At 47.0% G+C, this 26,046-nt stretch overlaps 2 protein-coding genes and 1 long non-coding RNA gene across 4 annotated transcripts in view; 1 reads left to right on the top strand and 2 right to left on the bottom strand.

Moving 5' to 3' along the window:
- Positions 1–85: 85 nt before the first annotated feature.
- LOC123391751 lies at positions 86–24,853 on the top strand. Its single transcript, XR_006606452.1, has 2 exons — positions 86–1,117; positions 20,863–24,853. It is a non-coding gene; the product is annotated as an uncharacterized LOC123391751 (long non-coding RNA).
- LOC101672654 (pollen-specific leucine-rich repeat extensin-like protein 1) lies at positions 2,127–3,280 on the bottom strand. Its single transcript, XM_013051208.2, has 2 exons — positions 3,166–3,280; positions 2,127–2,993 (listed from the first exon to the last, which is right to left on the bottom strand). The coding sequence occupies exons 1-2, from the start codon at positions 3,209–3,211 to the stop codon at positions 2,260–2,262; spliced, it is 780 nt and encodes a 259-aa protein (XP_012906662.2). The 5' UTR covers positions 3,212–3,280; the 3' UTR covers positions 2,127–2,259.
- The window catches only part of TCF7L1 (transcription factor 7 like 1), a 154,335-nt gene continuing 138,532 nt past the window's right edge, over positions 10,244–26,046 (bottom strand). The window contains exons 5-12 of one of the 2 annotated variants that reach the window (XM_045079088.1): positions 16,901–17,033; positions 15,800–15,905; positions 15,439–15,522; positions 14,571–14,714; positions 13,719–13,878; positions 13,531–13,638; positions 12,677–12,752; positions 10,244–11,636 (exon numbers count right to left, since the gene is read on the bottom strand). In XM_045079088.1, coding sequence (XP_044935023.1) covers positions 11,203–11,636; positions 12,677–12,752; positions 13,531–13,638; positions 13,719–13,878; positions 14,571–14,714; positions 15,439–15,522; positions 15,800–15,905; positions 16,901–17,033 — 1,245 coding nt within the window. In that variant the 3' untranslated portion in view covers positions 10,244–11,202. The remainder of the gene's footprint in view (positions 11,637–12,676; positions 12,753–13,530; positions 13,639–13,718; positions 13,879–14,570; positions 14,715–15,438; positions 15,523–15,799; positions 15,906–16,900; positions 17,034–26,046) is intronic. The other variant, XM_013051059.2, reaches the window with a different exon arrangement.

The following is a 26,046-nucleotide window of genomic DNA, read 5'->3' as shown; positions in this document are numbered from 1 at the left end:
CTGATGTAAAACATATCTAGCTCTCATGTTGCAGACATGTATATAATGGATGTCCCTGCTCTGTGGTCTGCAAAGGGACAGGCAATGGCGGCAGCACCCCAGAATCAGCTGCTGCCTCCATGTCAAACGCAAGTGCACTGCTGGGCCTATCTGAGGCTGCATTTGCCTCCCACACGCTTGGGGCTCCCTTCCCTTACCTTCTGGTCCAAACGCTGGTAATCACTGGCCTTTGGGCGCCGAGTGACTTTAGATCTTTTTCCTTCTAGGACAAAAGCAATAATCTGGGGAAAGGAAAAAGAAATTAACAGGTGACTCTACAATGGCATATTTCAGTCTCTAAAATCAGAGGTCATCACCTGGTAGTACATTTGTTAATGACCCTGACAGTGAAAGAGCAGTACAACCACAAAGAGGCCTCTTTAAATTATAAGTTTTCAGGAGGACAGGGCCTCCAGTTACATCAGAATCTATTATACTGTCAAACAGGAAATGACAGATGAAGGAAGACTGTGCTGGGCTTTAGCTTGTGGGAGTCTGTATGATTTACTCAAAAGCACAAAGATCTGCCAACTGTGCCCCAGACAGCTCTAGGATAAGACATTCCTTTTTTCCCCACAAGCAATAATTATTTCTTATCTGCTTTTTCTCCTTGTTTCATTTTAACCTTACCATTTTCACATCTGAGGTTTCTGTGTGATAAGCATTTGGATGTAGCCTAAGAAACACACCATATTATTAAACGTCTTTCCTCATTCCTCACACCCACAGGCAAACTGACATCATGAACTGAACTCTCCAATTTCAACCAGGCTATAGAAACTACTGAGTTCTTAGGGCTCAATGAGAAATGCCGTCATTTCGTCATCAGAGTGGTTGCTAAACAACAGATATTACTCCACACCAAACCCTGCTATCACAGTAGAAGACGAGTGTAACCATGCAATTTCTGGCCATTCTTCTAATCAGAAATTCAACTGACTGTAGAAGATAGTCCTGGGCTCTCTGCTGTGGCTGTCAAAGACTAGGTAACCACTCTTTCTGCGACTGCAGATGGAAGATAAAAGCTCGGGTAAGGAAACCAGAAACGATGCACCATCTTCAGAGTGGAAACAGGAAAGTAAGTACTCTACTTACAGACTGTCAGGTACTCAGGTTCTCTGAGGCAGTAAACGATCTAAGTTTACAATTTCGGGAGGAGAACCCAATTAAGGTCCTCACTTGGCACCTAGGACAGCAGCAGAGGGTACTCAAAGGAATCTGACATGAAAGAAGATGATCTATAAAATGAGAGTAAACGCCCTAGGAGAATCTGAGGAAAAACTGCAGTTTGTCTTAAAACCCCCAGTGCTCACAGGCTGATGAGTGATAGATATTTGCGCACGCACCAAGAATTCAGGATGGAGGAAATCCCATTCCTCTTCTTAAGGCAATTCTTGACTTACCTTCCGTTTGTTGTGATAGGCAATGTAGAGCACAGCAACAAGAATGGCTGCAGTCACCAGATAGGCAAAGAAGTGGCTGCTCTCTGCACTAGCACTTCCAAGATTGTCCTTAAAAAGGTCATCATTCTCCCTATTCATGGAATCTGAAAGTGTCCCCTCATGGTTCTCACTGGAGGCAAGGCCAGGCATTTCTTTCTCTCCTTCGGGTGGTGAATTTTCAGGTTCTGTCTCCCCTTCCTCAGCCTTCTTGGCCTCCACATCTGTAAGCTCTGAAGACTTGCCATCTTTCTCCTGCTGTGGAGAAGTGGAGTCAGAGTCTAGTAATTCTCTCTCCCCAGATTCACTTCTAAAAGCATGCAGAGAGGTATCTTTGCCAGCTGGTATGTTTAGGTCAAGCTTGGTAGGCTCCTTGTTAGCAGAGGATGGGTTAGAGACCAGCTTATCAGGGCTGTCTCCTTTGGACTGTGGCTCAGGCTTCTCCTCTTTAGGGCCATCTCCTGTGGACTGCGGCTCAGACTTTTCAGTGTTAGGGTCCTCTCCTGTGGGCTGTGTCTGGGTTTTCTTCTTGTTAGGGTCCTCTCCGGTGGTCTGAGGCTCGGGCTTTTCCTTCTTAGGGTCCTCTCCTGTGGTCTGAGGCTCAGGCTTTTCCTTCTTAGGGTCCTCTCCTGAGGACTGCGTCTGGGGCTTCTTGTCAGAGTCCTCTTCTGTGGTCTGAGGCTCGGGCTTTTCCTTCTTAGGGTCCTCTCCCGTGGTCTGAGGCTCGGGCTCTTCCTTCTTAGGGTCCTCTCCTGAGGACTGCGTCTGGGACTTCTTCTTGTCACAGTCCTCTTCCGTGGTGGCTCTGAGGCTCGGGCTTGTCCTTCTTAGGATCCTCTCCCGTGGTCTGAGGCTCGGGCTTGTCCTTCTTAGGGTCCTCTCCCGTGGTCTGAGGCTCGGGCTCTTCCTTCTTAGGGTCCTCTCCTGAGGACTGCGTCTGGGACTTCTTCTTGTCACAGTCCTCTTCCGTGGTCTGAGGCTCGGGCTTGTCCTTCTTAGGGTCCTCTCCCGTGGTCTGAGGCTCGGGCTCTTCCTTCTTAGGGTCCTCTCCTGAGGACTGCGTCTGGGACTTCTTCTTGTCACAGTCCTCTTCCGTGGTCTGAGGCTCGGGCTTGTCCTTCTTAGGATCCTCTCCCGTGGTCTGAGGCTCGGGCTTGTCCTTCTTAGGATCCTCTCCCGTGGTCTGAGGCTCGGGCTTGTCCTTCTTAGGATCCTCTCCCGTGGTCTGAGGCTCGGGCTTTTCCTTCTTAGGGTCCTCTCCCGTGGTCTGAGGCTCGGGCTTGTCCTTCTTAGGATCCTCTCCCGTGGTCTGAGGCTCGGGCTTGTCCTTCTTAGGATCCTCTCCCGTGGTCTGAGGCTCGGGCTTGTCCTTCTTAGGATCCTCTCCCGTGGTCTGAGGCTCGGGCTTGTCCTTCTTAGGGTCCTCTCCCGCGGCCTGCGGCTGGAGCTCCTCGTGAGGGCCCTTGCCCGTGGCCTGTGGCTTTAACTTGTCGGACTTTTCTACTGGTAAGGAAACTGAAATAAAGAAACCAGTTGGTTTCAGAGCCAGAAGAGACTGAGGCAACAACCAAACGGGCAGGCGGGTGATGACAAGCGGAGGGGTGGCTATGGCAGGGAAGACCCGCGGTGAGGGTGGTGGGTCTGGGGGTGGCAGCTGGATTACTGGGGGCACGGGGGGGGGTCTCACCCGTCGCTGCGACGCTCAGCAGGACCAACGCTACCAGGAACCGCATCCTGCACAGACTGTGCTTCCGCCCTCTACTGCTCTCGCGAGATCCGTCCGCGAACTCTTAGTATTCTTAGCTCCGCCCTTTCCGGCGTGCGTATTTCCGCCGCAACCCCGGTGAGGGGAAGTGGAGAGGTAGGAGAGGGCCGGACCGGCCGGTTCTTCCGCTTTTTCTCTTCCGTTTTGGCTGTATTCGTCCGTGTAGAGGTCCTGCAGTCTTTCTTTTCCAGATTTTTTCACTGCCTAGCCGCCGCCGCAAACGTCACTCCCCTTTTCCTTTTTACCCCCCTTGTATTTCCGAGACAATCTTGGCAGAGCCAGAGCTCCCTGGCCGGCAGATGGCCCCACGGGACTGACGTCGCTGGGACCCGGCGCCTCGGCTCCATCCTCAGCTCACGTTTTTAACTTCTCCCTTTCTCTCGGTTCTTTGCTCGTAGCTCACAAAGGTTTTGCGCCCAGGTCTCTCCCATCTGGAAACAGAAACTCATCCCGTCACCTTTGTAGCGGGAGCCATCCCATTCCCACGGGGACTGCCCTCCGAGGTCCCCAAAGATCTTTTCTAAAAAGTAGGGCCTTTTTCTTGTCATGAAAGTTATTCATGTTCGCTGTAGAAGATTTAGTGAACGTATTTATAGAAATAGGAAAAATCTTTATCCCACTCTTACGGGATAATCACAAGGTTTTAGTGTATTTTCTGCCTTGCAAATGTTCTAAAATTTTTGATTTTGGTAATACATTCTAGTGGTTCAGAAACCAAAATGAAATTAAAAAAACAAAAAGGTATACATCAGAATTCTTGATTCCTACCATGCTACAGATTACCACTTAGTGTATTGTGTTTCTATGTAGTGTTTTATTTATTTTCTAGGCTTTTCTTTCCTTTTCCTTTTTTTTTTTTTTTTAAGATTTTACTTACTTATTTGAGAGAGAGGCACACACACAGAGCACCAGCAGGGCGAAGGGAGAGGGACAAGCAGACTCTGGGCTGAGCAGCGAGCCCAACCTGGGGATGGATCCCAGGACTCTGGGATCATGACCCAAGCTGAAGGCAGACACTTAACCAACTGGGCCACCCAGGTGCCCGCCCCATCTAGTGTTTTGTTTTTAAACAAGTAAGAATACTAATTTCTCCCTCTGTCTTAATGGGTGTATTTTTTTGTTCTGTTTTTACATGCATATTCATTTTCCTCCAAATTGGTATCATTGGGTAAATAGTTTTGTATCCCACTGTTTGAAGTACTGTTAGTTTATACGTTAATTGCTGCTTGAGATCTTTTGTAATCATTGGCCAGCTTAGAGGCTTTGTAGATTGGTTTTAAAAATGATAGGTCCTCACTTCTCTGTATCGTTCCAATTTTAGTATATGTGCTGCTGAATCAAACACGATAGGTCCTCACTTAATGGAGCATGCAATCTAGTGGAGAACACAAATATTAACCAAATATTTATACAATTGTACTATGTGTGAATGTATGTTTGTGTGTGAGTGCACATTCAAAGAAATGCCAAGAAAACAAGGTGCAGAAACTGTGAGCTCTATTGAGACAGGGACCTTCAAGTTGAGGACCAGAGAGTGTAGGTATTTCCCAGGTGAGGTTGAAGGGAAATGGTTTACGTGACCTTGGGCAATTCACCCGTGTTAAGTATTAATTTCATCATTATGTAATGGGAATAAAAGTATTGAGAATTAGATATTTCATATGAAGTATTTAACCTAGTATCTAGCATATAATTAAGACTCCCCAAAGTTATTATCATATGTTCATTATATAAAAATTTTTATATAAAGATAAGCCAAGGTAAGAAAATAAAAATATCTTGTAGTCCAGAGCTATTGTCATGATTATTTTGTTGATTTTCCCCTTTTTTATGGGTGTCTGTGCATATGATAGATTATTAACTGAAAATAAAGCAAGTTACAGAACCATACATACAATTCTTACCTTACAGGTCCTCTTTGTAGTTTTAGTGCTACAGCTAGTCATGTCACTTGTCTTCTGGTACACTATGGGCTTGTTTTTCACTGTTTCTTTACTCAACATCCTTTGAGGGCTTTCAATTGTCATAGAACTGAGTGTTTCTATGAGGAAAGTGAAATCAACAGAATAAAATACAGCACAGAGGTGAAGTAAGATAAGGAGTTAGATATTTCAGTAGAGTGTTGAGGGCAAAACGTGTTTGCAATGGGTTATGTAGTGAATGGAAGGTAAATAGTAACTACCCTTTTCTGGAAGTTTGCATGTGAAACAGAGGGTTTCAAGTTATATAAGAGAATTGAACTTTTTTGTTGACTGAGGGGAAGAGCTCATTAGACAAAGTGACCAAGATTACAAGGTACAGAGATGAACAAGGCCAGAGATGAAGGGTTGGGTCTAGGGAGCAGCAGAGCTGTTGACTTTGGATTGAACCACAGGTTGACTTTGAGACCCATGGAAAGGCAGTTAAAAATGATTAGAGGGTGAGTGGAAATTTAGGTGGGGATGTGGGGGATCAAAATGGAACATTTCAGCTGGCCTCAATTTTCTTGATATTCTAAGAGGCAGGGCAGTCTTCAAGAGTGGGAAGGTGGGGATTGAGTTGGGGATTTGAGAATGGTGATGTGTAGTTGTTGAGGGGCTTTGGAGAGGAGCTGACAAAGGCCAATCATAATAACCAATGAGTGGCATGGAAGCTCTGGCTGATGTTTGGCATCACAAATCAATTGTGGCACCTAGTTCATTGTGTGGTTCTTCTTTAGGCAGATCTTCTAACTGGAATAGGATTAGAGAAGGCAGATGCATCACCAACCCCAAACCCACACCCATTTTGGCTTAAGGGAGTGGTAGCAGGGATTTTTAGTAAATCTTAAATTTTCCTTGTACCCCTGCAAGATAAAAACACTTAAAGTAGGAAAAGAAGGGAGCTTTCTCAATCTGAACGAGGGCATCATACAAAAATCTCACAACTAACATTATACTTAGTGGTAAAGGACTTGAAATTACCCTCTAAGATAAGGAACAGTGATGTCTACTCTTACGACTTCCACTCTGTCCTAGATGTAGCCAGGACAATTTGGCAAGAAAATGAAATAGAAAGTATCCAGATCGGAAAGGAAGAAGTAAAACTATGTTTACAAATGGTGTGATCTTGCATATGAAAATCCTGAGGATTTTCTAAAAATTCATTAAAACAAGTTCAGCAGTGCGGCACGTGACTGGCTTAGCTGGCAGAGCATGCAGCTCTTAATCTCAGAGTCGTGAGTTCAAGCCCCATGTTGGACATGAGCCTACTTAACAAGACACAAGTTCAGCAAGGTTATAAGATGTGAGACCAATATACAAAAATCAATTGTATTTTTTTTTAAGGTTTCATTTATTTATTTGACAGAGAGAGATCACAGGCAGAGAGGCAGGCAGAGAGAGAGGAGGAAGCAGGCTCCCCAATGAGCAGAGAGCCCGATGTGGGGCTCGATCCCAGACCCTGGGATCATGACCTGAGCCAAAGACAGAGGCTTTTTAACCCACTGAGCCACCCAGGCGCCCCTCAATTTTATTTCTATACATTTTCAATACACAACCTAAAAATGGAAATTGTTTAAGAAACAATTCCATTTGCTATCAAAAAGAACGAAAGAGGTAGTGGCACCTGGCTGGCTCAGTCAGTAGGGAATGCAGCTCTTGATCTCGGGGTTGTGAGTTCAAGCCCCATATTGGGCATAGAGTTTACATTAATAAAGGGGGGGGGGGTAAAATGGTGTTTTTAAAAAAAAAAGTGCAGGGGCACCTGGGTGGCTCAGATGATTGAGTGTCTGCCTTTGGCTCAGGTCATGATCCCAGGGGCTCTGCTCAATGGGGAGCCTACTTATCCCTCTCCCTCTGCCATTCCCTCTGCTTGCGTTCTCTGGCTCTTTCTCTGTCAAATAAATAAAATAAGTAAGATCTTAAAAAAAAGAAAAAAAAGGAAGTCCAAAACTTATTCTCTGGAAACCATAAAACATTATTGGTAGAAACTAAAGACCTACATAAATGGAAAGACATCCCATATTCATGGGTTGGAAAACTTAATTTTGTTAAGATGGCTATGCTCCCCAAATTGATCTACCAACACACTCCCTATTAAGATCTCAACTGACTTCTTTACAGAAATTGGCAAGCCAATTCTTAAGTTTATATGGAAATGTAAGAGACCTAGGATAGCCAAAACAGGCTTGGAAAAGAGCAAAGTTGGAGGACACACCCTTGTCAAGTTTTATTTTTTTTTAACTTTTTTTTTTTCTTTTTTAAAATAAGCTCTATCCTCCGTGTGGGTCTTGAACTCTCAACCCCGAGATTCAAGAGTCACCCATTCTGACTGAGCAGGCTGGGTGCCCTCATACTTCCCAACTTTAAAATTTATGACAAGTTACAATAATTAGGACAGTGTGGTACTGGCTTAAAGACCTATAGATGAACTGAATCAAATTTGAAGTCCAGAAATAAGCCTCTACACTGATGGTCAGCTGATTTTAAACATGGGTCCTAAGACAGTTCACTGGGGGAAAGAATAGTCTTTTCAACAAATAGAATACTCTGGGACAGCTGTCTAATAAGCATACGAAGAAATGCTCAACTTCACTGGTATTAGGTAAATACAAATCAAAATCACACTGAGATCCCGCTTCACACCTACCAGCACAGCTATAATAAACAATGGACAAAACAGAAAAACACGTGTTGGTGAGGATGTGGGGAAACTGGACCCTCACACGTTGCTGGTTGAAATATAAAATGGTGCAGTCACTAAGCAAAACAGTTTGCTAATTCCTCAGAAAGTTAAAACACAGAATTATCATATGACCCAGCATTTCCACTCCCAGGTGTATATCCCAAAGAATTGAGCACAAGAACTCAAACATTATACTTACATGTGATACTCAAGGCAGTATTATTTACAATAGCCAAAAGGTAGAAACAACCCACGTATTCACCGGAAGATGAATGGATAAACAAAATGTGGTTTATAAACACAATGGATCATTTAGTTATAAAAGGTAATGAAATTCTGACACATGCTGCAATGTAGATGAACTCTGAAAGGATTATGCTAAGTGAAATAAGCCAGATTCCAGTTATATGAGGTACCCAGCGTAGGCAAACTCAGAAATAGAAAGTGATCAGAGCTTCCTAAGGTCTGTGGGGAAGGGGGTATGGGGTGTTAATGTTAAACAGGTAGTTTGTGTTTGTATGATGAAATCATTCTGGAAATTGACAGTGGTTATGGTTGCACGATATGAATGTACTTAATACCACTAGATTGCCCATTTAAAAAGTCAAAATGGTGAATTTTATATGATATATATTTTACCATAATAAAAAAAGCTGTGTCTGAGTAGGGTAAAAAAATCTGACAAGTACTCATTAAAAGGCAAGGGAAGACAGAAGTATTATATCTTTTTTTTTTCCTTAAGATTTTATTTATTTATTTATATGCCATAAAGAGAGCGAGCATATAAGCAGGGGGAGTAGCAAGCAGAGGGAGAAGCCGGTTCCTGGCTAAACAAGGAGCTGGGTGTGGGACTGGATCCCAGGCCTCTGGGATCACAACCTGAGCCAAAAGCAGATGCTTAACCCACTGAGCCACCACGCAGTGTTCCTTATCAAGTCTTAAAAAAAAAAAAAAAAAAAAAAAAGGCATGAAATGCTAATCCATCCTAGAATACAGACAGCCCTGGAGAACAGTGCGCTAAGGCAGGCACAAAGGGCAGATGATTTGGATTCCACTTACACAGACTATTTGGAATAGGCAAATTCATGGAATGAGCAAGTGGATGAGCCCCACCGGGGGCAGGGGGAGTGGGGCTGAGGGGGCCGATGACCCAGTAGTCATATAGATTCTGCTCAGGGAGATGAAGTTTTGGAAGTTGTGGTTGTGTGATACATTGTGAATGGAATGAGAGCCACTGACGTGTACATTTACAAATAGTTAAAATGGCAAATTAATTTTACATATATTTTACCATCAAAAATAAAGGAGGGGTGCCTGGGTGGCTCAGTGGGTTGAGCATCTGACCCTTGGTTTTGGCTCAGGTCATGATCCCAGGGTTGTGAGATGGAGCTCTGCATGGGGCTCTGCCCTGGGTATGGGACCTGCTGAAGATTCTCTCTCCCTCTTACTCTGCACGACCCCAAAATAAAGATAAATGAAGTGCTGATACATGCTGTACCATGGACAAACCTTGAAAATAGTAGGCTGAAAGAAGTCAGCGAGAAAGGACCATACGTAAGGCATGTGGCTGGCTCAGTCAGTAAAGCATAGGACTACTGATCTCAGGGTAATGAGTTCAAGCCCCACGTTGCGCGGGGAGCCTACTAAAAGCAAAAAACCCACACACAGACACACACACACTCAAGTACCATATGTGTATCATCCCATTTATTATTTTTTAAGGTTTTATTTATTTATTTAGGTTTTATTTAAGTGATCTCTACATCCAGCACGGGGCTTGGACTCACCAGAGATGGGGAGTCACATGCTTTTCCCACTGAGCCAGCCAGGCAGCCTCTATATGATCCCATTTAAATGATGTGTCCAGGATAGGCAAATCCAGAGAAAGATAATAGATTAGTGGTTGCCTGGGACTATGGGGGTAAAAGGGGAAAAAATGGGGGTGAATTTTAAAGGGTCTGGGGTTCAAGGTGATGAAAACAGTAAAATTGACTGTGATGATGGATACACAACTCCATCGAATTGTACACTTTCAACGGGTAAATTGCATGTATGGGAATCATAGCTCAATAAAGCTGTTATAAAAGGAATTTCAGTGCTAGGTATAATGCAAAACAACCAAAGGACGCTGTTTACATCATGGCAATCATAAAAAGACAAAGACAAAGATTGCTCTCTCTTTGGATCTCAGTCACTGATACTGACTGGTCTCGGGACATTTGAGGCTGGAAGTTGGGTTGGATTTTTCTGTCAGGCATGTTTTCGTATTCTCCCCTCCAAACCCCTGCAAAAAGCTACCACAGGACTTGCTATGAAGATGGGGGCTTGATTCAGCAAAAGGACTGAAACACTCAGAAAAGGTCTTGCAACTGCAATTTTATTTTCTTTTGTGAAAATAAACAACTGGAAGTTTAAATTGCTCAAAAAACCCCATAAAAACAAAAAGAAATACACACAGAAGAAGCATGTGAGGTGATAGGGGGAGGGGGGAGGGCGTTTAGACCTTTGGCAGATTGTGCTAGCACTGACCCAGGGGACAAGAGCCAGGCCTTGGGGCCAGGTCCCATCTGCCACTCTGGGACTGTGAGGGGAGGTCTTGACTGGTGAGGGGGTGGCACAGAGACTTCTTCACCGAGGAAGTGGCAGGCACCTTGAATCCCTTTCAACGTGGGGAAGAACCATTTCAGAGGACATGTTTGCCCACCAAAAGCTGGAGGCTGTTGCGTTAGGGCCCACTGAGGGAAAGGGGACGCTGGTGGAGACAAAATCAGGCAAAGGTGGCTTCTCGCGTGATGACAGTCTTACACTGGGCAGAGGACGAAGATGAAGGCAGTTGAGCAAAGGAGAAAAACTTGGCGAGGTCAAAGGGAATGTCCAGGAAGGGGGTCTAGATGAAGAGGTAACAGGCCAGAAGTCCAGCCGAGGCCGACATGCGGACTGGGAAGGGGCGGAGGGCACGTGGGAGCGCCGAGAAGAGGGACAGGGCAGAAAGGGAAAGAGGTAGAGAGAAAGGGGTCTTCTGCCCAGGTCCATCCACCACTGCACATACAGGAAGAATAACACACTACTTTTCAGTTCTCTTTCTTTTAAAGATTTTTTTTTTTATAGTTTTGTTTTGTTTTTTAAAAAAGCCTTAAGGTCAGCTACTGGTTACATCTACAAAACGTAAAGTGCTGCTGTTACCAGTCACTTTACAGAACAGTCCAGAGTGGTCAAATATTGACCAATAAAGTTTCCTTTTTTTTTTTTCTCCTTTCTTCTGAATCATTACTACTCGACGAGTCACTTGACAGCCTGCATGGGTCAGGGGGCAGCTCAGTGGGCAGACTTGGTGACCAAGGAAAGAGGCTGGGCCTGGAGGACTGGAAGGGCCTGGTGGGCATGGAGTGCAGCCGGGAAGGACGGAGGAGAGGTCAGCAGAGCTGTGGGCAGGGACCCGAGGGGGAGGGGTCGGGAGAGGAGCGGGGGCTGGCTGCCCATCTGGCCAGAGGACGTGGCTGTTGCCTTGGCTGACAGGAAGGCAGCCGAGTGTAAAGCCAGCTGGGCCCGGCTCTCCGGCTTGGTGGTGAGGGAGAGGGGCTGGGCTTGCTCCGAATGGGTCGCCGCAGGGGCAGCCGGGGACGCCAAGGCTGCGGAGGGGGTGGCGGGGGAGTCCAGCATGCTGCCGTGGGAGGAGGCGGGGCTGTCACAGGACTTCTCAGGGGGCAGGTACTGGACACATGGCTTCTTGCTTTTGGAGGCCAGAGCACCTACAGGGACAAACCACAAGGAAGACTGAGCAGCTAGTACCGCGGGTGAGGCCGAACACAAGATCGCCTACTGGGAGGTGGTGGTGGGGGGGACCCGAAATCCAGCTTTCAAGATGCGGAAACCATACTGAAGGACTCTAGAACGTCCAGAAGGGGCAGTGCCAAAATGCCTATTCAGTATCTGATAGGAGGGGACATAACCTAGGCGATCCTATCATTCCCTTCCCTGCCTAAATCTCAGCACTTCTGGACGTAGATCTCCATTCGATTTGCTTTAAAAATTCAGGCTTATGTGCTAACAGAATGGCAGGGTGCCTGCTAAGCGGTGAGGTATCTAGCGGACTTTACATACTTCACTTATATGTACTCCTGTGTAAGCAAATATACAAACGACATCGATGGCAAAGAGAGAGGGAGGGAGAGAGAAGAGATAAGCTTCTCTTCAGCTGGTCTCAGAAGTTCTGTGCTTGTCCAGAGTGAGCAGGAGAGAAGAGGTCACCATGCTAGGTGGGATTCTGGGGCGAAAAGACGTGGTACGTAATTTTGGCACAAAGTGGCCCCAAGACCAAGCAAAGTATTTCGTTGGGTGTTCAACCAACCATATCTTGGAGGAACACCTACTTCTACTGGGTTCATGAATAGAGGGTATGTCTATCTCTACTGTGCCCCTTCCTGAGGGAATTCCAAAGATAATTTCAGATACCATTCATTTTTGCCCGGTATATTGATCCCAGAACCCCTGAGTAAGACGCAACCCAAGTGAGTTGAAAGGCGCAGAGGTTCTGAAGTGGGAAAGTGCTGGCATCAAATTCTGTCTCCGCCATTTAACAAGCAGAGTGACTGGGTCATCTCTACAAAGGGAGTAATAGTAACAACCCCCTGAGTATGCAAGAGGCCCCCCCCCCATGAGGCAGAGGCCCTGAGAATGGCAGCTGTGATGACACAGCGCTGTCGCCGAACCCCACAGAGACCCCGGAACGAGGCGCAGCAGGTGCCACTGTGACGGTGGTTCGAAGAGCCTGTGCCTTCCAACAACTCACCCTCAGCCTCTTGGACTTGCTGCTGGGACTGTGTCTGTGACAGCTGCTTTTCTCTCTTCCTCTTCTTTTTCTTACCCTGAAAGTTAGGCCAAAGAAAGGGTAACCAAGGGGCAGAATAACCGACTCTTTAGGGGGATGCCCAGATAGTGGGGGAGTATGGACCCCCATACAGTATGGACATGGCCCATACTGCTCTTGACCCTTCCTGGGTGAGGGAGCTGGGGGCAGAGAGGAGCCGCTCAGGTCACACAGCCACCGACGCCTCCAAGGAGGCAGAATGAGCCACCCTGGAAGGTGCCCTCCTTTCCCCCACTCGATCTTTCCCTCCAGCCCGGTGTCCTGGCCTTCTTGGAAGGCCTCATCCCTTCAGTGCCCTGGGGTATATGTTTCCATTTTCCTCCCTGGAACAGGGTGGCTCTTGATCTTTTCTGAGGAGACTCAGTCCCCACTGAAAATCTAAGACCGCTCGGAAGCCTCTCGCCAGAAATAAAAAGCAAATGAGAACAGACATAGAAAATTCGGTCTAGTTTCAAAGAGTCATTAGAAATGCCAGCTGGGGTTCAGAGCCCTTGGCCAGCAACACCCCCACCACCAGAGCCCGAACACAGCTCGCACTGCGTCCTCAATTACGGAATCAAAGGCTGAGTCCGCTTCAAATGAGAGCGCTACACATTTACATCGGTCCTTAGGACGCCAGAGCCATGTCCTTGTTGATCTCCTGAGAATGAAAATGCCTTCCTTGTTTCTAGAGACACATGGCCTCCCACTGGCCTTAAGAGGCCTCTATAAACAGTCTTCTTGTTGCCCGCGTGCAGTCACGGACACCGCTCTCCAGGGCCAAGGGTGGCACTTACGTAGTTGTCCCGGGCTGACCAGGTCGGGTAGAGCTGGGAGTGAAGCTGCCGCTCCTTCCGGGCCAGTTCATAGTACTTGGCCTGTTCTTCCCGGGACAGGTTGTGCCACTGCGGAGAGAGGGTCAGAAGTGACAGGGAAGGAAGAGTGCAGGGGACGCGGTGCAGCCCGGGGCGAGAGCGGGCCTTACCTTTCTTCCCAGGATCTGGTTGATGGCCGCACTTTCCTTCAGGGTGCACTCGGCCACCACCTTGGCCCTCATCTCCTTCATATACAACATGAAGGCATTCAGAGGCTTTTTCACGTGGGGTTTCTTTTCTTCCTCCTTTTTCACCGTGACTGGTGATTTCCTGGGAAGTCACAGAGCTATTGGTCAGCCCGGGTCAGGGCCCCCCAGCCCACCATCCCTGCCTTTCACTGATGCTCAGGGCTGCCTGCCCTGGAGGGTTGGTGGGGAGGGGGATGAGCACCCTCCACAAGGGGTCCCCAACCTCGGAATGACCTCACACCCTATCTCTGAAGGGCCAGTTCCCTGAGGAAGGAGCAGGGGGAGGTGGTGAGGAACGCTGGCTGCAGGTGATAGAGGAAAGGGGGCAAGGGCACTTTGGGCAGAAGCAAGAGGGAGGTTTACTGCACCAGGGGCTGCTGACGTGGGCCCTCCCGCTGGCTTTGGAGCTCAGCGGACGAAGCCGGGGCCATGGTGACAGTCTCAGCCCTGCCACTGGTAGCGGTGTGGGCCAGAGAAAATCCTCCCATCGGGGCTCCCACTTCCCTGTATGTGAGGGAGGAGGAAGGATGCCAGAAGCGTTCTCAGGTTCTCCTTCAGCCTCTAAATCCTGTCAAGCTTTCCTGACTGGGAGCAAAGAAAGATGTGTCTCTGAGAGGACGGGAACACAGAGTCAAGGGAGCAACTGCCAAGAGAGAAGAGGATACGGCAGAGGGAACCGCTGGCTGCCCGCTAAACGCCACCAGGAGAGAAAAGCAAAGGGTATTTGCTGCTCAGAGACTGGCCACCCCGGCAACCAGGCCGCCTGATACTCACGCGCTCACAGCCGGGCTGAGGCTGGGGGGCGCCGGCTCCTGCTTGACGATGGGGGAGACGATGGCGGGGTGGGGAATCCCTGAGGTGGGCAGACCGGGATGGGCCGGAGCCACCATGTGAGGAGAGAACCGACTGGAAACCAGGCTGTGTACCAGGTGGGAAACAAGGAACAACAGAGGGGCTCAGGGTGAATGTTTGTCACCTGGCAGAGGACATGGCAGCTGCCTCCCCTTATGGCGGAGCTGGGTAATAATACCTCAGCTGTGGCAGGCCTTCGAGCAATGGGAGCCCATTCATGGACCCCAACAGAACCAGGTTTGGCGAACACCCAATAAACCTCCCCTTCTCCCACAGATGCACAGGGTTCCCCTATCTGATGCTGGAAGCAGGTAGCATGAAAAACACAAAAGAAGGGGTAGTGGGCCAGAGGCCAGGGTGCACGGGGGGAGAAGGGCGTAGCCTGTGGGTTGCACTTCCTTGTCACAGAGGTGCCCCTGTCATGTAGATCTGGCCCCTGAGACAGAAGCCCTCTTTCCTGTTCCCATTTCAGGAATAATGAATCTTCTCCCAGTCTCTGGCATCAGTGCCACAAAGCCTAGTGTTGCGGGGGGATGTGGCAGGAGGCTAAGGGCTTTGAAATTCTTCCCTCAGAGAGGTGGGGAAAGAGTGAGCCAGTCTGTGGTCTCCATTCTGACCACGGGGCATGAGGAAGAGCCTTAGCGAAGAGGGGTGGGGAGGAAAGGTGAGCCCGTGCCTCCCAGTTAAGGGCCAAGAACAAGTTTTAATGGTCAGAAATGGCAAGGACACTCATAGAGGACCATTCCCTGCAAGGCCAGTCCACACTGCCAGCCCCAGTCCCAGGACTCACCTGGACATTGAGGCGTTCATGGCGAGGGCGGGGTAGGGGTGCCGGAAACCACCAGGAGGCAGGGAGTACATGGGCTGTCCTTGCCTGTCAGGGCCAGGAGCGAGGAAATCTGGTCAGCATATTGGCTACAGTGGGACTGTTGCGGACTGGGGAGGCCGGGGGCTGGGACGGAAGGATGATAAAGGGCAAGAAGGAGGAAGTAAGAGTAAGAGCCATGAGCTTTGGGGAGAGGACCCCAATGTGAGGGGTGGGGGTGCTGCACACAGACCCCCCCCCTCCCCGCAGGGCACACCGCAGGTATAGGAGGCAAAGCACAGCACAAAGAAAGACGGAGGGTAAGGGAGGCGGTGAGTTTCCTTACTGCGGGACGAGCCAGCCGAGGGGATGGGGGATTTGTCCAACAGCTCCGGGAGACAGTGGGTAATATGGAGACAGCTCAGATGGGTGAGGGGGCCGGGGGATTCCTGCTTCAAAGACATACATGTCAGTCTGTTCCCTGGCCCTACCACAGCACCCAGAAGTAACACCAAACTGGAAGTCCCTTGCCCCACGTCCCCAGGCATGCTGGAGCTTGGAAGGCCTTTCTTTCAGTATCTTGGCCCTGTCACCTCCCAGCTCTGCTGGGGTCAAGGACATATCCAGGGAAGGCAGGACTAACACAGCTTCTCTCTGCTACGTGGATCCCACCTCTGTCATCAGGCATAATTTCCAGGTGTTCACATAAGAGTCATCCAAGAAAGGGACTGGAAATCCTGGACTGAGAGACCCAAGATATCCCCCAGAGCCATCTGCCAACTAGTCTTCCTCTAGAAAACCTGCCCCATTCATAGAGAAGTAAACTTTGGATGACTTCTCCACATTTGTCCTCATTATCTGTAACGTACAGTAACTGTGATTTCTCTAAAGAGGGGCTCCAAAAATGCTTTGAGCCATGACCACTCTGGGGATTTGATGAGGCTATGGCTCCCTGGGCTGGACAGTTCTGGTGAACAAGTTCAAAAAATAAATAAGTAAAAGCCGGCTCAACCTCAGCACTTTTTGCTATACTCAGAAGTCAGGCTTGAATGGTTACGTTTGAAAATGTTCAGTATTAAGGCAAAGGTCTTGGTTAAGGGAGGCACAGCCCACAGCTGGGCTAGACTTCAAGGTCAACACAGAAGATTTACTCCCACTTCCAACTCATGGCACCCCCTAAGTATTAACAGATTCTCACTGTGGAGCCAGGCCTGTGCATGGCCTCATGGGATTCCCTTTTATCCTCACAATGCCTCTATGGTATGAAAGGGACACAGGAAACACAGATGAAAAATCTGAAAAGGCTAACATTAGGCGGCAAGGTTATGGGCTCCTGGGAGTTAGACATGTGACCTGAACCCAGGGTTGCCTGATTCCAGGGCTGTGAAGACAAGCCTGCCCCACTGGAGCCCTGCATGGGGGCCAGCCTGTGCACTGGGTGACTCACCTGTCTTTGGGTCGATCTCTGGGGAGAGGTGCGTGGGAGGGGAGCCGGGGGAGAAGTGGTCGTTGCTGTAGGTGATGAGGGGCGTCAATGGGTGCATGTGATGTGGGGGCTGAACAACAGGAACTTTATTAGACTGAAAGACAGAGAGAAAAAGACTAGGCACAGTTGCCAGGGAGACAGCGCAATCTGCTATTATTTACTGTGTTCAATACATGCCAGGTATTTTCCACGCAACAGACCATCTAGCCTACGGACAGCCCTGGAGAGAAAAGAGCAGTCTACACAGCACCAAAAGTACCAACAGAATTAGAGGAGGGTGACACCCACCCCCCAACATCCCCTCTTCAAAATAACAAACACTTCGTGTGTGCTGTATGGTGCTAAATGCCCCAGGCCACTGAGTTATCAACTGTGCTCTCTGTAATCTGTGTGGTTTAAAAGGTCCAACACACCCTTTCCAAACAGATTTCACAGAAATAGTAGCTCACAAGTTCAGGTCTGAGACTGGGAACAGACCAGTGGGGAATTGGTCCTGATCAGACCTCATGGAACCAGCTGTCATGTTCAGCTTTACAGACACAATCCAAGAGCACTTAGAACAGGTCTCTCTGTAGTTCTTCAAACACCACTAACCTAATTACCACACTTCCTTTAAACACCAGCAAATGTAAGAAGGACCATTATTTATAGAACTGCTAAGAAGGAAAAAAACACTGGCATGCCACGGACACATCATGATTTCAGATATTAAAGTGGGAAAAACCTGTGTGTCCTAGCACTGGTGAACCGGATTGTTTTAATATCATCTGACTTAACAATAAGGAGTTCTTTTTCGTAAGATTTTATTTACTTATCAGACACAGACACAGCAAGAGAGGGAACACAAGCAAGGGGAGTGGGAGATGGAGAGGCAGGCTCCCCATTGAGCAGGGAGCCTGATGCAGGGCTTGACCCCAGGACCCTGCGACCATGACCGGAGCCAAAGGCAGACACTTAACGACTAAGCCACTCAGGCGCCCCAACAATGAGTTTTATTATAAAAAGAACTACAATGTTTTAAAAAAAGATTTTATCTATATGAGAGGAAGGGAGAATTAATGCACAGGCAGGGGAATGGGCAGAGGGAGAGGGAGAAGTTGACTCCTGGTTGAGCAGCAAGGGACTCGATTCCAGGACCCTGAGAACATGACCTGAGCCGAAGGCAGCCATTTAACTGACTAAGCCACCCAGGTGCCCCCACAGAGCTACAGTTTGCTGAACACCCCACTACAAGCATAGCGCTAGGCAATACATCTCATTATAACAGAGAAGAAGTCATGATTATCCCCATTTGAGGGATGAGAAACTGAGCTCAGAAAGATTAAGTGGCTTAGCCCACTTATTACAGCTAATTAATGGTGAACTGGATTTGTATAGCCCTTTACAGGTCTAACAAACCAGAGTGTTTTCTCTGGTACTATCTATGTGTGCCCAAGAGCCCAATCAAAATATATCTGACAGAAAGAGCTGACATACAATTCTTTTTCTTTGCATAATAAGGTAAATGAGTTACAAGTGGAGAAGAGATTTGCTCTAAAGATATCTGCAAGATGGATAATGACTTGGAGGCAGTCCAAAGGCTAGAATTCTAAACTGCTGTCTTTCCATTTGAATTTTTCGTTTCATAGATTCTTGGAGCCCTTTTTTATTTGTCACAGCGCCCATTTGGTACTCATGCGAAATCCAATCTGTACATCTACGCACCCATGCTGATGGTATTCTTGCTCTATTTCCAGTAGGCTAAGCACAGACAAGAGGCAGGGTACTGGACAAGGTCTGCAACCAGGAGTCCAGCTCCCAGACCCGAGGATGGGAGGCAGAGATTTCAGACTATTCATAACCATAACCACTAGGTGGCGCCAGCACATGACCAGAGGCTGCGGTAATGGCTTGGAAGAACTTCCTATCACCGCCCAACCACAGTGGGCTCCTTTGACATGGTCTACAAACTCTTCAATTATTTTCTTCTTATTTTTTCACCTCTTTTCTTACTGGCTTTTGAAGGTATCACCACGTACATGAACAAAGAGCGCAAGTAAGAGTATAAAAAGAGTATAAAGAGTATAAAAAATCAGATTTCATGGAACCTAATGTATCTAAAATGATGCATTTTGGTTTCCTGAAAACAGCTTTGTCTAAAGGATGATTTTTAGTATCATAAAAGCAACAGAATTATTACTAAAGTGATAATAAATGATAAAAGAATTACACAGAATGATCACAATTTTTTTTTTAAAGATTTTACATATTTGGGGGAGAGAGTGAGTGAGTTGGGAGAGGAGCAGAGGGAGAGGGAAAGGGAGGAGCAGAGGAAGAGGGAGAAGCAGGCTCTGAGGAGTGCAGAAGCCCAACGTGGGGCTCAATCTCACGACCCTGAGATCATGACCTGAGTTGAAATCAAGAGTCAGATCCTTAACCAACGGAGCCACCCAGAAGCCCCTAGAATGATTACAGTTTTTAAAAAATACATAAAACTCTATGTTTAAAAAAAAAAAAGACTAGAAGCACATCAAAATGTAAACAGTAGGTATGTTTTACAATAGGTATGTTTGAGGGGTAGAACTAGGGGTGACTTTGTTTTTCTTGTTTCTATTTCTGTATTTTACAGCTTTATTTATTTATATTTAAAAGTATACTTCTGATGGATAAAAAGAAATACAAACTATTATAAAGCATTTAGAAAACACAATCAGGGGCACGTTGGTGGCTCAGTTGGTTAAGTGACTGACTCTTGGTTTTAGCTCAGGTCATGATCTCCTGGTGGTGGGACTGAGCTGCGCGTCAGGCTCCATGCTCTGTGTGAGTCTACTTGAGATTCTTTCCCCCTCCCTCTTTCTCTCTCTGCTCTTGCTTGTGCTCTCTCTAAAATAAATAAATAAAATCTTAAAAAAGAGAGAGAAAAGAAAACACAATCACAATAGCCTAACCCAGCCCCTACTCTCATTTTGGTATATCTCCATTCATTTCTACTTTTTGTAGATAATGGTTTTTTACTTATATCAAGTAACATCATCTACAGCCATCTTTTATTAACATTTTTCAGTTTTTTAAATTAAAAAATTTAAAAAAGTCTTATTTATTTATTTGACAGAGAGAAAGAGAGAGCACTCACACAAGCATGGGGAGTGGGAGAGGGAGAAGCAGGCTTCCCACTGAGCAGGGAGCCAGACACGGGGCTCGATCCCAGGACCCTGGGATCATGACCTGAGCTGAGCCACCCAGGTGCCCCTCAGCTTTTTTTTTTTTTAAGATTTTTTTATCTTTTATGTACTTGAGAGAGAGCAAGAGAGAGAGAGAGAGAGAGAGCACGTGCACACAGAAGGAGAGGGAGAAGCAGACACCCTACTGAGCAGAGCCCGATATGGGGCTCGATCCCAGGACCCTGAGATCATGACCTGATCCAAAGGCAGATGCTTAACTGACTGAGCCACCCAGGTGCCCCCATTTTTCAGCTTTAATGAGGTATAACTGACAAAATAAAATTGTAATATATTTGAAGTGTACAATGTGATTCTTTAATATATGTATCTATAGCCCCCTAAAAATACTTCATAATATTATGAGATCCTGACTGCCCACATGCGGTTGAGTCCGGCCTCATCAGAAGCTGGCACACAGCACCGAATAGGTAGCAAAGTACAAGGAGGGAAATGTGAGTTCTATGAAAAAGCAAATGTGTCCTCACGTAAATGCTCTGTGAGTTATTCTTGGTTCCCATTAGGTGGCATCATTGTCTAGAAAATGGACTGGGAGGTGGTGGGTTCACAGAAAGAAGAGGAGGGTAAACTCTTCCTAGGTCAGTCTGGGAAGAGGCAGCCTCTGGGATGGATAATTAAGAACTGCTTTCTTTGGAGCTGACCCAGGGTAGGGCCCTCCTTGGTGGCTACCATTCCAGTAAGTTTCTGCTTTTTTCCTCTCCTCAGCTGCCCTCAGAAGCAGGATGTCTACGGCACACGCAGGCCAAGGGTAGGAAGGCTGGGAACCATTCTAACCCTCTCAGTGGAAAACCCCAGAACAACGTGCACGGGTGCTGCACGGGGTTCGCTCAGCACCGCAGCCGAGTCCAGATCTATCTGGAGAGCATTTCAGAGCCATCTCGGGCCTGAATCCTTCTGCAGTCAATGTAGACCCAACCTTTTTCCAGTTCAAGTGCTTCTCAAATGTTTTAGTCTGTTACTAAAGTTAGTCCAGGTGAAAATTTTTCTTTAAATTCCTTGTCCTCGAGGAAGCAATGCCTCATCTTCTACCATCCAGGACTTAAATTCAAGGTCAAAGTAAAGCTAGCCCCATACAATTCCAACACGGACGGAGAAGTCAACTCTCCACAAGGCCCCTCTCCTCCAGCTGCTCCTCTAAGGAACTTTTTGGAAGCCTCCACATAGCCTCCTAGCTCCTACTGGTCACGCACTATTCTCTTTTCTTCCCGACTCTGATTTCAGAGAGCAGAAGGATAAGGTTTTGTAGATCAGGTAAAGATGAGCCTTCAGCTTGTGGGACCACTGACAAAGCAGCCACAGACGCGCCAACAGACTGCCCAGGGAAGACACTGAGCGCTCCTCTGGGCTGCTGACTGTATTTGATTTTATACATTTAAGAAATCTGTTCTTTCTACATCCATTTGTCTGTTTACTGCTGGAGGCGATCTTCTCTGTGGGAGCAGGAAGGGGATCTGTTTCCCCCAAGACAGGGCTATCTGCTGAGAATACTCAACAGCCTGAGAAGGAGGATTTCCAAGGACTGGCTGCCCCCAGCTGCAATGTTCAGTGTCACTCTGATTCTGTCTGCGACAGATGGTGACTTAGGCCAGGGTCGGGGGAGAGGGTCTCCAAACTTTCTTGGTCATAGAACTTAATCGGTTAAAAGTATCGGTTCTGCCCTGTTTGGTTGGCTGGCTGTTTGGTGGTCTATGCTTTTTAAGCAGTAGTATTTTCAATCTAAGGATATGGCAGGAATCTTTGAAGCTACTTGTATATTTCCTTACAGGATATTTTAGTTAAAAGTCAGTCATGTGTAAATCCAAGTAGCTGAGTTCAGGTGACCGGCCCTATGCTGAACACCAACAAGAGGGGAAGTGCCTGCCACAGATACCCTCATGTTCCATACCTCAAAGATGAACTTCTTCCTGGTGACTTTAAATTAAGACACAAGGGACAGTGTTTTTACCCCCACCCCTTGCCCTCAATGGAACATCTTGTGTCTGCACAGCTTTTCAGAGATAACCAATTGGACTCACTGCTCAAGCTTGGGCAGAGAACAACTTTCTTTGCATGTGCCCCAACACAGGTGCTAAGAGATTTTCCTCACGTTACTTCCACGATTCTTTCCTATCCCTATACCTCAGCATATCACGTAAATAAGTATTTCCTCTACCAAAGGAGAGCTCATCAAGTGTGGGAAGAGAAATACCTTGTTCTCTGAGATCTTCTCTTTGTTTCCCTCATTGGCCACAGTCTCTGGACTCCTATTTTCTGGACACCTGTCTCTAAAGTACTCCCATGTCTTCCTTAAAATTAGTAAAATATTACAGAGGGAGATGGCCGGTTGGTAGTGCAGAAAATAAGATTGAAAGATTTACATATAATAGAACCAGGGCCATATAGGAAGGAACCTAATTTGAGTTGGTGGGACCTCACTTCTCTCTCTGTATGGACACACAACACACACACACACATACACACACACACCCCTCTCTAATAAATACTACTTGAAAGGCAACACATACACTCTTTGCCACTCTATCCCATTAAGGAAAGGAAGTCTGAATGTAGGTTTCCTCTACAGAATTTTCCTCTGCTGAGAGAAATGGAAATCCATGCTTTTATTTATCAGATAAATGTTTGTGGAGACTGTCTACACAGCAGGCACTGAGTTGGGTGGCCCAAGGGCTGGAGGCCTTTCGGGCAGAGACAGAAAGAATCTGGGTCTCTGATAACACGAAATGAATTGCTGACTGGCCCTACAGGAAACACCAATCCCAACAGTAATAGTGACCCAATAAATTCCTTGCTTGTTTCCCTGTGGCTCCCTCCTGGGAGCAAGTATTTCTGTTGTAGCTGTGCTATGCCACGTACAGCTCCAGGCCTTGTGAATGCACCAGACCCAACTATGTAGACACAAATTCCTACTCTCATGGTACCCATGTTCTAACTGGAGAGATAAACAATAAGCACAACTAAAAATAAAACACAGATATTGAGAAATGCTAAGGAGAAACACTAAGTCAGGGCCAAGGGCAGTGGGGGTTATGACCCAGGTTGAACAGGGAAAGTCTTGAGGAGAAGAGGACTTCTGAATAAACACCTGAGGGAAGGGGGGGGGGGGACCTTCAGACAGGTGAGGGAGGAGCAATTTGGCAGAAGGAACACCGGAGTGGGGCTGATAGACAGGCGGTGTGCTTGGCATGTCTGAGGAGCCCCAAGGAGGCCAGTGGACTGGAACGGGAGAGAAAATGAGGACAGAAAGGTCTCTATTACCGTATTAAATGCTTTCTGAGCTCTTCATCAGTGGGAAGACACAGAAGACGTAAAGACAAAGCCAGGCAACCAGTGAGAGAGAAATGTTTAAGGAACTGGAACGTGTTTCAGGTCCTTCTAAGCAGTGCCAAATTTTTGAGGTCCTTGCAAACAGGGCTGCGTATAAAATTCTTGGGATAAATGTTTCCTTTTCTTCCCGCATAAATGCTTGTAGGAAAAAAACAAAACAAAACGCTTAAACCTTCGCAATTCAAATCTTCTTCGGGATGGGCATAGGTGAACGCCAATTTTCATTTCTTTTCTAGAATTCGGGTGAGCTCTTCCAAACTATGAATTCAAGTGTTTGTTTTTAAAGCCGAATTTCGCTTCTTTTATTTATTGCCTTTTGTCATTTCCATCGGCTTGGTCTCTTTGGCAGGAACACTTATTTGTGGACTGGTGTTTTGGTTTCTGTCCTCTATCCGTTGTCATCTTTTCCATGAGGGTCATTAATCCATGGATTGGGCTTGCCACCATGTCCATTCTGCTCTACAGCAAGATTCATGAGCGGGAAGAGAGGAGGAAGAATTCCCCAAAGCTGGATTCTCAGTAGCAGAAACTAACAAGGGGATGGAGGCAGGTCCCCATCAAGGTTTGATGAAAACCAGGACACCTATATGGCTTCAAAGCCTCTCCCCACAGACAGCGCTCATTAGGTACAATCAAGGAGCAATGTAATGCTGGAAACACATGGCGGACGCCACCTTAACTGAATGAATGAAGCTGACATCCTCGCAATGGGGACAAAAGGACACCGTGGACCTGCCTCCCAGTGTGAGGCTCTCGGAAGGACACGGCCTCAGTGCAGAAGTGTTCCTGCCAAAAACACATGACCGGAGTCCAACCACAAGGAAACAAACAAACCCAAGCAGAGGAACAGTCTATAAAACAGCTGCTCTGTGTGTCTCAAAAAATGTCAAGGTCGGGAAAGACAATGGCTGAGGAACTCTGCTACAGCAAAGGAGACAAGGGACATGGCAAGTAAATGTCACGTGTGATCCTGGCTTGAGCTCTGGCCAGGGAGAAGCACATGGCCATAAGGACACTCTTAGGGACATTTGCCAAAATTCTGAATATATATTAGAGAGGAATATGAAATGTTCATTTCTTGATTTTGATAACTGTACTGTGCTCATTGTTAGGAAATTTCATTGTTAGGAAATATAGCCAAAGTACTCAGGGGTAAAGGGGTATAATGTCTCCAAGTGACTCTCAAATTGTTTTTAAAAATCCCATACATATATGTAACATGTGTTTATACACAAATATATATACGGAGGTGGAGGGAAGCATAGGGCAAAATTTCCAAATCTGGATAAAGAGCACATGGGAGGTTCCTTGTATTATTCTTGTAATTCTTCTGCAAGTTGAAAAATTATGTCAAAATAAAAAGTTAACACTGGGCAGTAAGAACCTAAATCAGTACCGGAGGCAGACAGGGCAGCGGCGGGCTGCAGGAGGAGTTTTGAAGTGCTTGGGTCCACAGCAGGTGTGCTGTGGAGAAGATGGAGAGATGAGGCGCTATTTTAAAGGGGAAGCCTCAATAAATGTTTGAAATTGAGAGGCGGCACGCTCAGCAAAGCCGAGAAGCTGAGCAGCAAGGGGCCCCTCCGGGAGGATGGCTTCCAGCCACCGGCCAGCCAGTCGGACCTCGGACATGAGGCTTGGCAAGTTGCTCCCGAGAGTGGCCCGATGTTCAACAGCAAAACAGGGTGTTTACTCTTTAAAGGAAGCGTTCTGCTCACCTCCTAGAGAGCACCTTACAGGAGCAGGTATCACTAAGTGTGTGCGGGCTGTGGGATTAGAGGTCTTTTTCTGCACACTTTGGCATCTTCCCAAGTGTTCTCCATAGCACAAGCCCTACCTTCATGGTTTCAAAAAAGGCTTCGTTTAAAAAAAAAAAAAAAAAGCCCTATAGGAGGAGAGGGACTGAAGCAAGAGGGAGAGAGGGGCTTACAAGGGCTAACACCTTTCCCCTGAGGGGTCATTCTTCCCTTGATTCACAGAGGTTCCCCAAGCACCTTCTCTGTGTTAGGCGTTCTAATGGAGCAGGGTAAACAAACGTGAGTAGAGCGGATGGGATTCCTGTCTTCAAGTTGGTTATGTTCTAGAAGCACATAGACTGGTTTCGTGTACAGGGTACAGTGTTCCAGGGAGAGAGGAGGGAAAGGCGGGGGCCAGGCACACAGGGACCCAGTGAGGGATCCGATATCAGTCTAGATGTAAGGAGATTACAGTGAACAGATATTACAAGTCGTTACATATAAAATATCAGAGCCATTCCATTTTTTAGAGCTTGTTTTTAAAGCATAAAATCCAAGTCGTAAGAACACTTAACTCCATCCCTACCTGGCCCAGTTACAGCTTGTTTATACACATTTCCTTGACAGGTAGCTCTGTCATGACTCACTCCATCTCTGCCTAGTAGGCAGGCTGTTTCCTTTGCTTGCCCTTCTCCCAGGGCAAACCTCATCTTAAAATATTTTGCTTGTGCTTCTAAATGAAACCTCCTAATTGAGTGTTTTCAGTTTTCTAATAAAAACGCCAGTGTCCAGACCTCTGAACACCTCCAAGCCCAGCTCCCAGCTCCAGCCT

Source organism: Mustela putorius, unplaced genomic scaffold (assembly GCF_011764305.1).
Source record: "Mustela putorius furo isolate JIRA1106 unplaced genomic scaffold, ASM1176430v1.1 tig00000281_pilon_pilon_pilon, whole genome shotgun sequence".
In the NCBI taxonomy this organism is placed as follows: Eukaryota; Metazoa; Chordata; class Mammalia; order Carnivora; family Mustelidae; genus Mustela; species Mustela putorius.
Note: the sequence above shows the minus strand (reverse complement) of the source record. Positions and strands in the feature narration are given on the sequence as shown.